This window comes from Aricia agestis, chromosome 13 (genome assembly GCF_905147365.1).
Source record: "Aricia agestis chromosome 13, ilAriAges1.1, whole genome shotgun sequence".
Taxonomy (NCBI): domain Eukaryota; kingdom Metazoa; phylum Arthropoda; class Insecta; order Lepidoptera; family Lycaenidae; genus Aricia; species Aricia agestis.
In genome coordinates, this window is record NC_056418.1 from 1,007,672 (window position 1) to 1,020,469 (window position 12,798).

At 34.9% G+C, this 12,798-nt stretch overlaps 1 protein-coding gene across 2 annotated transcripts in view; it reads left to right on the top strand.

Moving 5' to 3' along the window:
• Positions 1-2,060: 2,060 nt before the first annotated feature.
• LOC121732879 (6-phosphofructo-2-kinase/fructose-2,6-bisphosphatase) overlaps positions 2,061-12,798 on the top strand; it is a 34,189-nt gene continuing 23,451 nt past the window's right edge. For both annotated transcript variants that reach the window (XM_042122887.1, XM_042122888.1), the window contains exon 1: positions 2,061-2,475. In XM_042122887.1, coding sequence (XP_041978821.1) covers positions 2,328-2,475 — 148 coding nt within the window. In that variant the 5' untranslated portion in view covers positions 2,061-2,327. The remainder of the gene's footprint in view (positions 2,476-12,798) is intronic.

The following is a 12,798-nucleotide window of genomic DNA, read 5'->3' on the forward strand; positions in this document are numbered from 1 at the left end:
TCAAATAAAACTATTAATTCTCTTGTAACAATATAATATATTCTCATCTCATAAACTTTTCCCAACATTAATTTTACTAATTTTTATATCTTGCCAATATGAGACATACTTTTTTACTCACTTCTTACAAATTGTCACTTGTATGTTTTTTAATAACAAAGGAGGTTTACAGAGGAGGCCTTATTCGATTCAACACTATCTGTCCAAATCTAAATTTGATACATAAGGAACAACCGCAATTGCGATTATCCGCCACCTAAGGCAGTAGATGTGATGGTAATCGTCATCCTCTTTGCCATACGCCTGTCCATCCATGTGGCTTCATGCTGATAAATGGACGAGGCCAGTGTGAGTTGGGCTCGCGAGTCAAGTGTCAAGTTAGTATTCTGTACAAAAAATTGTGGTACGGCTGTCCCACATGAAATATGGTTTCGTGATTGAATTCTGTTTTCAGTAAGTATATTTTGATATCACAGCGACGGCCTGTGTCTATGTTACCTAATACATAATTGTTTCAATAACTGGATAAGCGCTAATCTAATAGAATACCCAGAAGTGAATCCGTAATTCCGTAATAACGTCGAAATCGACAGACAATGAAAAGGGGCCCTTCTAGTTTTATTTTTACTTGACGCCTTTGTGGTCCAGTGGCTTAGAGCTTCAATCTTGACTTGGAAGCTAAAAGTATAAGTAATCTCTTTTCTTTTACTCTCCTGGTCTTGGAGAGTAAAAGAAAAGAGAGTGCTATTGTGATCTCATCAATAGAGCCTGTAACTTTCAGGCTCCATTAACTGGAAGCTGTACGCTGGAACTGACGTGTTAATCGAATCCAGCGTTGCCAGACGTCCCGATTTTTCCATCAAAATTGAATGTCCCGCGCGGGACAAGCTCAGTCCCGCTTTTCGGGGAAAGCCCGAACGTACGTGCAGCGCGCAGCGTGCTGAGAAAGAAAGGTGCGTAATGAAGATAAGAGTGTGGGAGGTAGAGAGGTGGATTTAATATGGCTACTTTAGCTATCTATTGTCACGTAAACGTTATTTTAACGCAAATAAAAATATAAAAATTCAAAAAACTTTTGATTTTATACCTTTTTTTTACTTTGTCCCTCTTTTGACTGAAAAATCCCGCTTTTTCACTCAAAAAGTTCAAAAGTCCCGACTTGGCACAAACAAAATCTGGCAACGCTGATCGAATCACATGACATGATAGCAGTAAAAGTGATGATGATAAGGGTTCAGCTATACATAACAAAACGTGCGTCATCACAACACGATAACCACCCCGACCTTCCCAGATAACTTGTCACTGTTTTGCCTTTTGGACATCTCTGGAATAGAGTTCATATATTAATTGAACACTAAATTCTAGAATGTATGAATTTAGAATGATTGCATGAACAAACAGAGTGCCGTTAGTTTTCTTGTAATCATCAAAGAAGTCGTTTCTAACTAAAGATATATTAACACAGAGTTGATATATTGTGTATTCGTATACAATAGCTTCATTGTCACAACTCATACGGCTATCTACTTGTCTAGTTTCCTTGAATTGTACTCGCGATAGAGCACTTTGCAATGCAAAGGGCAATGGTAGAGCAATAATACTGCTGCAGTCATTGGCTGCATTGTGATCACTTTCTGTAGTGTGTAGAGTGGCTTTCTGGGTCTTGCAAAGTTTGCCTTCATGAGTGTACTTATAGTATTAAGTACTACTTCTATGTTCTAATTCATCTATGCATGTTCTAAGAAATTTCCAGGATAGGGGCTCTACCATATTGTGATTTAAGTACATCGGAACATAGAGGTAAAACAAACGTCTGCTAGACACGCATTTTCGCCATTCCAATAACATCTAGTGCGAATAACCAATCGCTGAAGCTAATCAATTAGATTAGAAAAAGCTATCAGCACTATTATATTTTGTTATCAACTTTTTATCTACTTACCACCTACCGTTCTATTTACTGTCTAGTCTATTGTTTTCATTCAAGGTCACTATCTATTAGTCGATCAGAAGACATCAATTAGATGACGCGCGGCGATGGCAGTCTCCCAAAACCGGTCAGTACAGCACGCGCCGCCCGAGTGCGCGGTCGTGTGCAGCGGAATCTGCGCGTGCGCAACGCCATTTGCGCAATAATCAGCTGATAGTCGCTTGTCGTGTGTATAGCGAATTATCGAATAAACAAAACTTGTAGTGCTTCCGATTTAAGTGTGCATCTAATATTTACCGAGTTTTGTTAGAAGCTGCTACAAATTCAAGGGCTTCCCTAATTCGGTCGCATTATTGTTTCCGTTTAGTGATGGTGTGATGTGGTAGTGGTAACGATGGACCCGTCTAACCCGTCGCTGCGGCTGCGCGGCAGTGACAAGAAAGCCGAGCTGAACATGTGTACCAGCGCCATGTCGCCGGAGACGCAGCGCCTGCTGCCGCCCACCAGCGAGACCATTATGACCAAGCCCTTCCCTATCAGAGGTAACCCTATGCTTTATACCTTTGTCATATATACCTTTGAAAGATAAGGTTCTTTACGTACTCTATTAGAGGTAAGGTAAGTGGTAAGTGGTAACCAAATCATCTGCTGAAATCTCATAGTTTTTTATTATGTTGCCAGTAAGAAATAGATGATAATAATCCAACCATAATAATCTAATCCAATCTGTCAAAATCTATAGGTTCTTTACATAGAGTTAAGCCTCTCTATCTCTAGATTAGGTATACAAACAAGCTTGGTCTCAAAAGTCAAAACACGCAGAAATTATTTTGGTGCTGAACTTTAGTACATACGAGTACAATGCCCTATTTAGTATAATTCCCGATTTTTGCCTTCCCTTTCTCCACCTTGACTCCTCCCCCAAAATCGTGGGGTACCCACTAATAACTTCTGCGTTGTATATAACTCAATTAAAAATTCTAATTACTTAAATATCTTTATTTAAAACCCCTATAGGTATAATTTCTTACTCGAAGAAAGAACGATAGATTTTTGTAAATAAAATGTAAATACTTTGAATCACAAAACACTTATATATAACAAATAAGCGCCGAATCGTGTAACAAAGCTAAAAATACAAAACGTCTTCCCCAAAGTTCGCGCGGGCCGCGGATAGAAAAAGAATAGACGGGAATAATTTTCGACGCGGCGTTTTATGATTTATGAATTCATTAGTTAAAACAAAATTGTAGCCTCCTTTTTGGAAGTGTGCTAAAAATACACGGAAAATTTCTCACGGGTATGAATAAATTTTAATTATGAAACATTTCCGAAGTTATTCGTTAATTATGTTTTGCAAATACAGATGTATTTTGTGTTTACAATTTTAGATATATTTTAATATGATACAAACAATTATTTATCTTTAGCGTTTATGAGATAATATAGTACATATACAGTCATAATTTGTAGAGTTTCTACTACAATTTATTTAGTAGAAACTCTATTTTTTGTTATTTGACTTACCATTGCAAAATTACATTATTATATCGTAGCAATATTACAAAACATACCTACCTATTACCTAAAGGGTTATACTCTCTCCTATTCCTCAAGAAATAACTTATAATGTCTCTAGGCCAGTTGATACTGCAATCGAGCATTTTATGACTTACCATAAGTCATGAGTCAACCAAAAATGTGAATAACGTTCCCTAACGAATCAATAGATTGTAATCGCAGAATATCATCATAGTCTATAGATTCAAGGAATTATGAATATGAATTATTCTGATCGCAGAATATAGAGTGGTAAAACAAAACATTTTTACTGATGATGAAAACGATGAAGAACTTCCAAAAAAATCGAGAGCCGAATAATCGGGGTTGTAAAATTACGGATCTTATCTATTATTTACCCTGATATTATCATGAAGATATGGCTGTGGTAGATAAAAAAGAGCGTCTCTTTGATGCCCTTGCCAAGCAATCGATAGGGATTAAACTGCAATATGGCTTAAGCCACCGGAAACTTTCACATTAAACGCACCGCATTTTCTAGAAAATGCTATGTACGATAGTAATTTAAATCACATCTTATAAAACACTCATTAGTCAAATTCCTAAGTAAACCTTTACTTAGGAAACTCTATGAAGGCAGATGTCAAGTTTATTTCTACGAGTTTTAGTACAATGAAATAATGAATTTGGTGGTAGTGGTGGCTCGAATATGACTTACGCGTAGGTGATCCAAGATTTGATTTACGTGAATTAGGACCCAGACAGAAATAGAGAAAGTAGGATAGATCAATCAATCAAAGGCCATCAAGAGAGGCAAGTGATTTAGTTTCTTAGTTCGAGTTATTACTATGTACGACCATAGAGTACGACTAATAGGGTGTTAAGATAGATATTCTCATTCAGTTCAGATAATACATACACTGACGTAGATACATAATATCTTTATATTATAATATATTATTATGTTTGTTGATTTCATACCTTTAGTATTTTCAGTTAACAGGCTCACAGACTGTTTGTTTTCCTTTATTTGACTCGGTAACATTTAGTTATTACCCATATCGTAAACGCGTGAAACATCGACCATTGACACGAATGAATAATCACTATTAGTCACTGTTAACAACATTATGTAAGTATGTTACATTTTAAGCCCATTGACTGGTAAGTTTCGACATTAGTCAAATTATTTAACAAAAGTTTAGAGAATAAAATAAAAATAAATAAAAATTGTTTTATTTCTGAATAAATTTGAATCAAATATTTTCAGAACGTTGAACTACATGTTGCCTACCACCGGTTCGGGAACTAACCCGGCGAGAAGAACCGGCGTAAGAAACTCGCACGGGGCCACTTTTTAGTAAAAAAGTGGAAAATTTGTCTTTTTAAAAAAATAAAATTTACAATGTAAATAACATAATCTATACAATATGAATACACAATTGTAAGTCAGATATAATAAATGTAGAAGCAGCCATCCTACTCCCAAGATGTGCTATCGTTTAGGAAATCGTTGACCGGCTTTGGCACACAAACGTTCTTTAATTACTTTTTTAAATTTATTAATTGATAGATTTGAACGTTTTCCGGGATTTTATTGTAAAGGCGTATACATTGACCTTTAAAAGATTTACTTATTTTGCTAAGTCTGATCACTGGTATTTCCAGCTTGTGCCTATTTCTAGTGTTTCTACCGTGACTATCACTTTTAGTTTTAAATTTAATTAAATTCTTTCTAACATGCAATACATTATCCAAAATGTATTGAGAAGCAACAGTTAGAATACCAATTTCTTTAAACTTTTCTCTCAAAGATTCAAAAGCTGACATTTTATAAATTGAGCGTATAGCTCGCTTCTGCAGCACAAAAATTGTATTGATGTCGGCAGCGTTTCCCCATAAAAGGATACCATAAGACATTCTACTGTGAAAATAACTAAAATAAACTAGTCTTGCCGCGTCTTCATCAGAAATTTCTCTAATTTTTCTGACTGCATATGCTGCAGAACTGAGCTTACCTGCAAGATTAGCAATATGAGGACCCCACTGTAATTTACTATCTAATGTAATGCCTAAGAATACAGTGGAGTCCACCAAATTCATTTTCTCATCATTTAATAGTAAATTGGTTTGAACTTGCCTAACATTGGGCAAAGTAAATTTTAAACACTTGGTTTTCTTAGAGTTTAAAGTAAGTTATTAACATTAAACCAATGTACTATTTTTGAGAGAGCACTATTTACCTCGTCGTAATTTGACTGCCGTCGCTTCACTTTAAAAATAAGTGAAGTGTCATCAGCAAAAAGTACTATCTCATTATCCTTAACTAGATAAGGTAAGTCATTAATGTAGATGAGAAAAAGAAATGGTCCTAAAATGGATCCCTGTGGTACACCTAATTCTATTTTGGTCCCATTGGCTCTTTTACTATTAACTTCAACCCTTTGAGTCCTATTTTTAAGGTAAGAAGTCAAAAGGCTGAGTGCTGAGTCCCTTATGCCATAGTGGTGCAATTTTTTGACTAAAGTAGCATGCTCGACACAGTCAAATAGCCTTAGAGCCTTAGAGAGGTCACAAAAAATACCTAAGGCATCCTGTGACTCCTCCCAAGCTTCAAATATGCTACAAAGAAAACCTATACCAGCATCCGTTGTGGAACGACCCTTAGTAAAACCGTATGGGTTATTGTGTAATAAATTATTTAAATTAAAATGTAACAGTAATTGCTGTAAAACTAGTTTTTCAAATATTTTACTAAGAGTCGGTAAAATCGAAATAGGCCAGTAATTAGTCGGATCTGATTTAATTCCCGCTTTAAATAAAGGTACGACCTTACTGTGCTTCATTAAGTCAGGAAAAACACCACTCTTAATGCAGTCATTGAAAATTATTGCCAGATGAGGAGCTATGATGTCAATTATCGATTTAATAATTTTTGTAGACATGCCCCAGAGATCAGTAGTATTTTTAATATTCAACAATTTAAAGGTATCAATAATATCTCTAGGGCATTAGCCCTAGAGATATTATTGATACCTTTAAATTAAGGGAAATTATTCCCTAAACTTAAAATTGACATCACATTCCTTTACATTGTCTCTGAGTAGCTTTTCAGCAGCTTCTGGTGAGGAATTTAGATTTTTTGTAGTTGAGACCGGAATGTCAGCAAAAAACTTTTCAAAAACCGTCGCAACTTCGAGATTATTTGTAATCTTTTTATTTTCAAAGTATAATTCAAAATCAGTGTTACGACAGGTGACGTTTCCAGTCTCACCAGATATAACCTTCCATGTAGTTTTGATTTTATTTTTAGAATTTTAAATTTTATTTTTGATATATAGAGCCTTAGCAGCTTTACAAACTTTTCTGAAGGTCTTAGAATAATTTTTAACATATATGCTTTAAATGATTCACTACTGTTGCTACACCTCTCATCATATAATTCATATTGAGTGACGGATGAAGTTACTATAGTTAATGCCCGCAAGCCGTAACTCCGTTGCGCAGAGAAGCACGCGCGGGAACCGTACATTTTCCGGATAAAAAAATATCCTATGTCCTTTTCCGGGTCTCAAAGTGTCTTCCTAACAAAATTCATCAAACGTGAAGAGGTAACAGACAGACTGATATGGATTTTCAGATATTTATTCATCTATGTCACTCGTTCTATATTTTTCTATCTATGGATGTAGTACGGATATGATTCAGCCGTTGAAGCGTGAGCAGAGTAAAGAGCAACAATTTATTGTGCCCATAATTCAGTAACAAATAAACAATGTCATGAAAACAGGTAAGCTATGAATAAATTAACAGGACTTGTGAATGATGTAGCTACGAGCTACATCAAGACCTAACGGAAATAACACCTGGATTTCTTATTGGCATTCTGCTCAAATAGAACTAAACAAACTTACCTTTTATTGTATCATAAAGATCAGCAGTATTGGTAGATCTAACTATGATTCAGAATAATATTTTTACCCAGAGAGCTAACTTCTCTGATAGAACAGTAACAGTCGGTATTCAGACAAGATAAATTCACTGTCACTTAAGCTTACTTTCTTACTAATATCACAGCTAATATTATAAATTTAAAATGTGTCTGTTTGACTACTGTTTTCACCACTTTTAATGCAAATAAACACTACAACATCTAGCAGAAAATAACTCTGAACGAACTACGTACAACGTATAATTCTATGAGCAATTAAAGTATTTACTGCTCAGTATTGACAATAGATACAATAAGTAGTCTGATGATAATAATCTATAGATGACGAGGCGACCTTCGGAGTACTCACTCGACCTAGACCGCTTATGCAACAGTTTTTTCTGTCGCCGTTTACACAAGTTCGCTATACTTAAAGTTATGACTTATTACGAAGAGTCTTTGGTATTACTAGGTGTTTATCGTCATTCAGCTCTTGCTCAAGACTTTAAGTTTAATGTCGTAAAATAAATATCACAGTATTCCTCAGAAATTGTGTTGCTAGAAAATGATTTATTCACTCACGCATTTTGTTTAATGTTGAAAATTCTATAGGTCGATCGTGGTAACAGACACAATAGATATTCAATTGTTACGCTGCCGCCGGTAGCCGCTTGGGGCTTGAATATGGGTTAAATATAAAAATTCGTATATAAATTAAACAAACATAATAATATTGAACAAGTTTGTTCCACAACAACTTGCTAACGAAGGGAGGTATAAGAATTGAATCTAATATAATACGACTCCAATTTCCAAGAGCGTATGAGAGTCATATTCCAGCTGCCTTTGACTCCATTCAAGCGTTTGATATCATTATACACGTGTTAGTGGTAGACGTTACATGCTAATAATACATTCGATTGCTTCCACACCGCTGCTTGCTATTGTCATCATGGTTTTAAGACCTATTTTTTTAATTTTTTTTTTCTATAATAGATATGTTATAAATTCTGTAAAACAATTCATGCAGCTTTTAAAAGTGTCAATAAAGAAGATATCTAGTATTTAATGTGTATTATTTGTTCGTATTTTTGATAAAACCGATTTTAAAGTGGTGTACTCTATTAAACGTCGTGTTTACTTTTGACCTACACATTATTTAAATGTTGTTCATAGACCAGCAAGCGTATACTTAATTGTATTTAAATCCAACACTAATCGGATTATTGATTGTTATCATTTATCATAATTACGTGAAGATACAAAATATTATGATCAGAAACTTCAAAGTTATAAATTGCGTGGTAATTTCAAATTTTATTTGATACAAAAATTGGGACATTTACATCTAACTCCCACTAACTTTCTTCTGATTGATTTCGTTGCGGGTTTCAAAATAGTTTAAAATAACATGTCCTATGGGCATTCTTTCGCGACACAAAGTGTTCGACGTTAGCTAGGGCGTCGATCCTGGCTCACAGAAATAAGAAGTATCGTCTACAGGCTCTACACATTAAAGATTTTCTTCAATGTAGTACCAGTGTAAGTTCTATTTGTTTATGTTTCACTCTTATTAGGTTAGTGACGTGCGCGCCGGCCGGCAGACTGCAGCCTTGACCCAAACCCAATCTGTATTACCGTTTGGCTCACATAAACAAAGAAAAAAGTTCTGTTTTCGAATTATGAATGTTTGATTTTTTCCCAGAAGAAAGAGTCAACGACCTAGCTTCCATTCATTAAATAATGTTGTCTCAGCGCTTAACTCATAAGAACTTGGAGCTTTTTTTAGAATTCAGACTAGTAGGTATCTAGTTTAATATAAATTAATGTAAATAAGTAACCGTATAATCAGATATTCTCAATTCATCACAAAAATTCATTTACCATGTGAAATTTAGAAGACAGACCATTAAGTTATTATTATGCTACTGTTTTTATGATACTGTTTTTATGTTTCTAAGCTTTTTAAACCTCTGCTGATTAGTATAGGACAGGGAAGTAAAATGGTATTTAAAGAAAATCAAATACAATCTAGGATTTTAATTGCTATTTTTCCAACACGACTGTAAATTATAAACTCAAATTATTATTATTTGCTACGCGTGCAGAGTAATAAAAGTAGAACCTATTTTTAAAATACATTTTATAATGATTTTAATTTATACAATAACCAGCTAATAACTATTCATCTTTTGCCAATATTTTTGCCCTGGCAACACCAGCCCGCGCGTACTTTGCGGATTTATGTTTTTGCTACGCTCGGGCACGCAGCTGGCTGGATATTGTCATGAGAGGAACGCGTGCTCAACCGAGATAACCGCATTTCGCACAGCACAGATAACTATTAAATAGACATTTCATTTTCTAGCTATTCGTTTAAGCGTTGAGTGTCCAAAAAATAAACGTAAATATAAACGAATAAAGTTACAAAATTAACAGAATATACTTACTTAATTAATTATTATTTTGTCACGGTTCATGACGTACTTACCTAGTTATGTGTAAAAATCAGTTGCAGACTAGCTACGTAACATCGTAACATGCTAAATATATTTTACTGTGATATATTATTCTAGGTTTTCTCCTGAGTCCTGACGTACCTAAATCTTAGAATTGAAAATTGAAGAGCATCTGAGCAACAGTGCTAAATATAGCGTACTGTTATAAAACTTCGTGAACTACTCAAGATCTAGTTTTAAGAGTAAGCACTATCAGAGAAGTTGATTAGGTAGGCAGATAGGTCCCCCACCTACGCGTCGCGTTTGGTCGCGTTACGTTACAATCCAGCCGACATGGTCCGAACAAATGACGTTGGTCTGTCAACTGCCTAGGAATCAATTTCCTCGATGGTACATCAATGGGAATGTTGGTGGCAACGAATACAAAGGCATAATTGATGTGAGAACAGTGAACACGCGACGTTTATCAACTCAATCAATATTTACTGAACTTGTGCTACTTTTTCCGAACGGTATTATATTTGTATGTTTATTGCCAGCAACAAGTTGATTGTAGATTAGGGCGCTTACTTGTTTTTGATATAATAAATTACCTTGGGTTTAATGGCAGGTTAACTTAACCGATAAAAAAGCACCAGTATTGTTGAACACCTTATACCTATAGTCTGCAGTGAGCAGCTATCCATAATAATATGCAGCTAATATTTTGTTTATGGGACACGTAGCCCTAACGTAAATACTAAATACGTACACCCTAAATGATAATAATAATGTCATTATCACTTTGTTTTGTTACAACCTGTAAAGAATTCACTGTGAAAGTAGCAGCATTCTAAAGAGTTTTTTTTTTGTGATTTATATGGACAAGCGATATAATGCAGCGTCCTTTTTTTTTATTTGACAAAAATTTCGAAAAAAAATACTCTTTCATTGCTGCTACTTTTACAGTGAACTCTACATAATACATTAAGGGCCTAAAGTATTATCACGTTGTTTTGGTACAGCCAGTTACCGTCTAGTTACTCTGTATAGAACTTCCAATTAGATCCTTTCAAAACTATGTTCCATGAGACCATGACTGACGCTCTAAAAATCCCCTTTGAATACTAATAAGTAATAATAAGTAAATAAATATCTTTATTTTCTCAAAATGACTAATACTTCATATCATGAGATATTCCATTTTCATTATCATTCATCATTAGTCTCATGTATAAAACTCCTAATATTTATTTTTAATGACTCATTAAAGGTATTACTTACTAGGTACAAAACATTTGTTATCGACAGATAACAATGTTAAGGATCACGAACCCCTGTCGCAGACTCACAGTTGACAGTGAGGCAATACCTCGTATCGCTGATAAAAAAAGACATGAGTGACGGTCGCCTGTGTCATGCTTTCCACTTCCACACGGCTAGCTATGATGGAGTTATTTCATTGTATCCATGTGTTTAGTGTGCGCAGTAAGTTTACTTGAGGGAGATAATGAGAGAACAAAAGTAGCTGATAGATATCGCCCTAGGGTTATCCCAAGAACGATATCTTCTTTTGATATCCATACTTCATCACTACATAGTAAACTTGTAGGAACTGCTATTTCCACGTTTGACACTGGCTCGACAATGTACGCACACAACATACACAACGTCCACGCTCACCTGCGGCTCTCGTGATTCTGACGTCTGTACCATTGTATACATACACACGAGACAATGCATGTATGTCTTTTATAAATTATAAAACAAAGTCCCTTTTTTCCCTTATGTTATGTCCCTTTGTTCCTTAATCTTTAAAAATACGCAACGGATTTTGATGCGGTTTTCTTTAATAGATAGAGTGATTCAAGAGGAAGGTTTATAAGTATTAACATTTATTAAATAGTGGAGAAATACTGTTATTTTTGGGGGTTCTAATGTGATGTCGTAAATAATTACATTTTTTTCCGCTGACATTGCAAACGCAGGCTGAACCCTACGAGATTTATCAAAATAATGTAATAACTAAGTAATAACTAATAAGTATTGTACACTATGAAAAAGTCTACAGAAAACTTCGCGATGGTATAATATAATAATAATATTATGTCTATCTCTTATGGATATCCCCAAATTATTACCCAAATATTACCTGTGGCACTCTAAACTTTCGAAAGACGAGCATTGCTCGTCGTTTGGGAGCGCGATATGGCACGCGAAGTACATACACATGCGGTATCTATCATGATCTATGTCTGTGGGTAATAATGAATATACATAAATCAAAATACTGAATCGATTTTAATCATTTTTTCAGTGAGTGACATAGGCTATATATTTTAGTCGCTAGTAATATTATAAATGCGAAAGTTTGGATGTATGTATGGATGTTTGTTACTCTTTCACGCAAAAACTACTGAAGGGATTTTAATGAAACTCTACAATAATATAGCTTATTTCCAACACGGGTGACTATAGCCGCAAAAACTCAGTTTAGATCAGACTGAGTTTGTCAAGCGATGTAAAAAAATCTATACTAATATTAAACCTGAAGTTTGTTTGTTTGTTTGTTTGTTTGAACGCGCTAATCTCAGGAACTACTGGTCCGATTTAAAAAAAAATCTCTGTGTTAGATAGCTAATTTATCGAGTAAGGGCCTGTTTCACCACTTACTGATATTAGTGCTGGATAGGCTATCCACTACTTTAAACTTGACAGATAGAGTATGGAGAATCTGTCTAAAAAGTTGTGGCTAGCCTATCCGGCACGTTGTGACGTTATCAGGCACTTCCTGATAATGTGCCGGATAGGCTAGCCACAACTTTTTAGATGATTACAATGAAACTATAGGGTTAAACTTAAGGTGCCGCGGCCGTAACGATCTTTTTTCGTTCCGATGTATGTCACTTTAAGACAGAATAAAGTCCTAAAAATCCAAATAATATCCTTCTTTATGGCATAAGTAGATATACTAT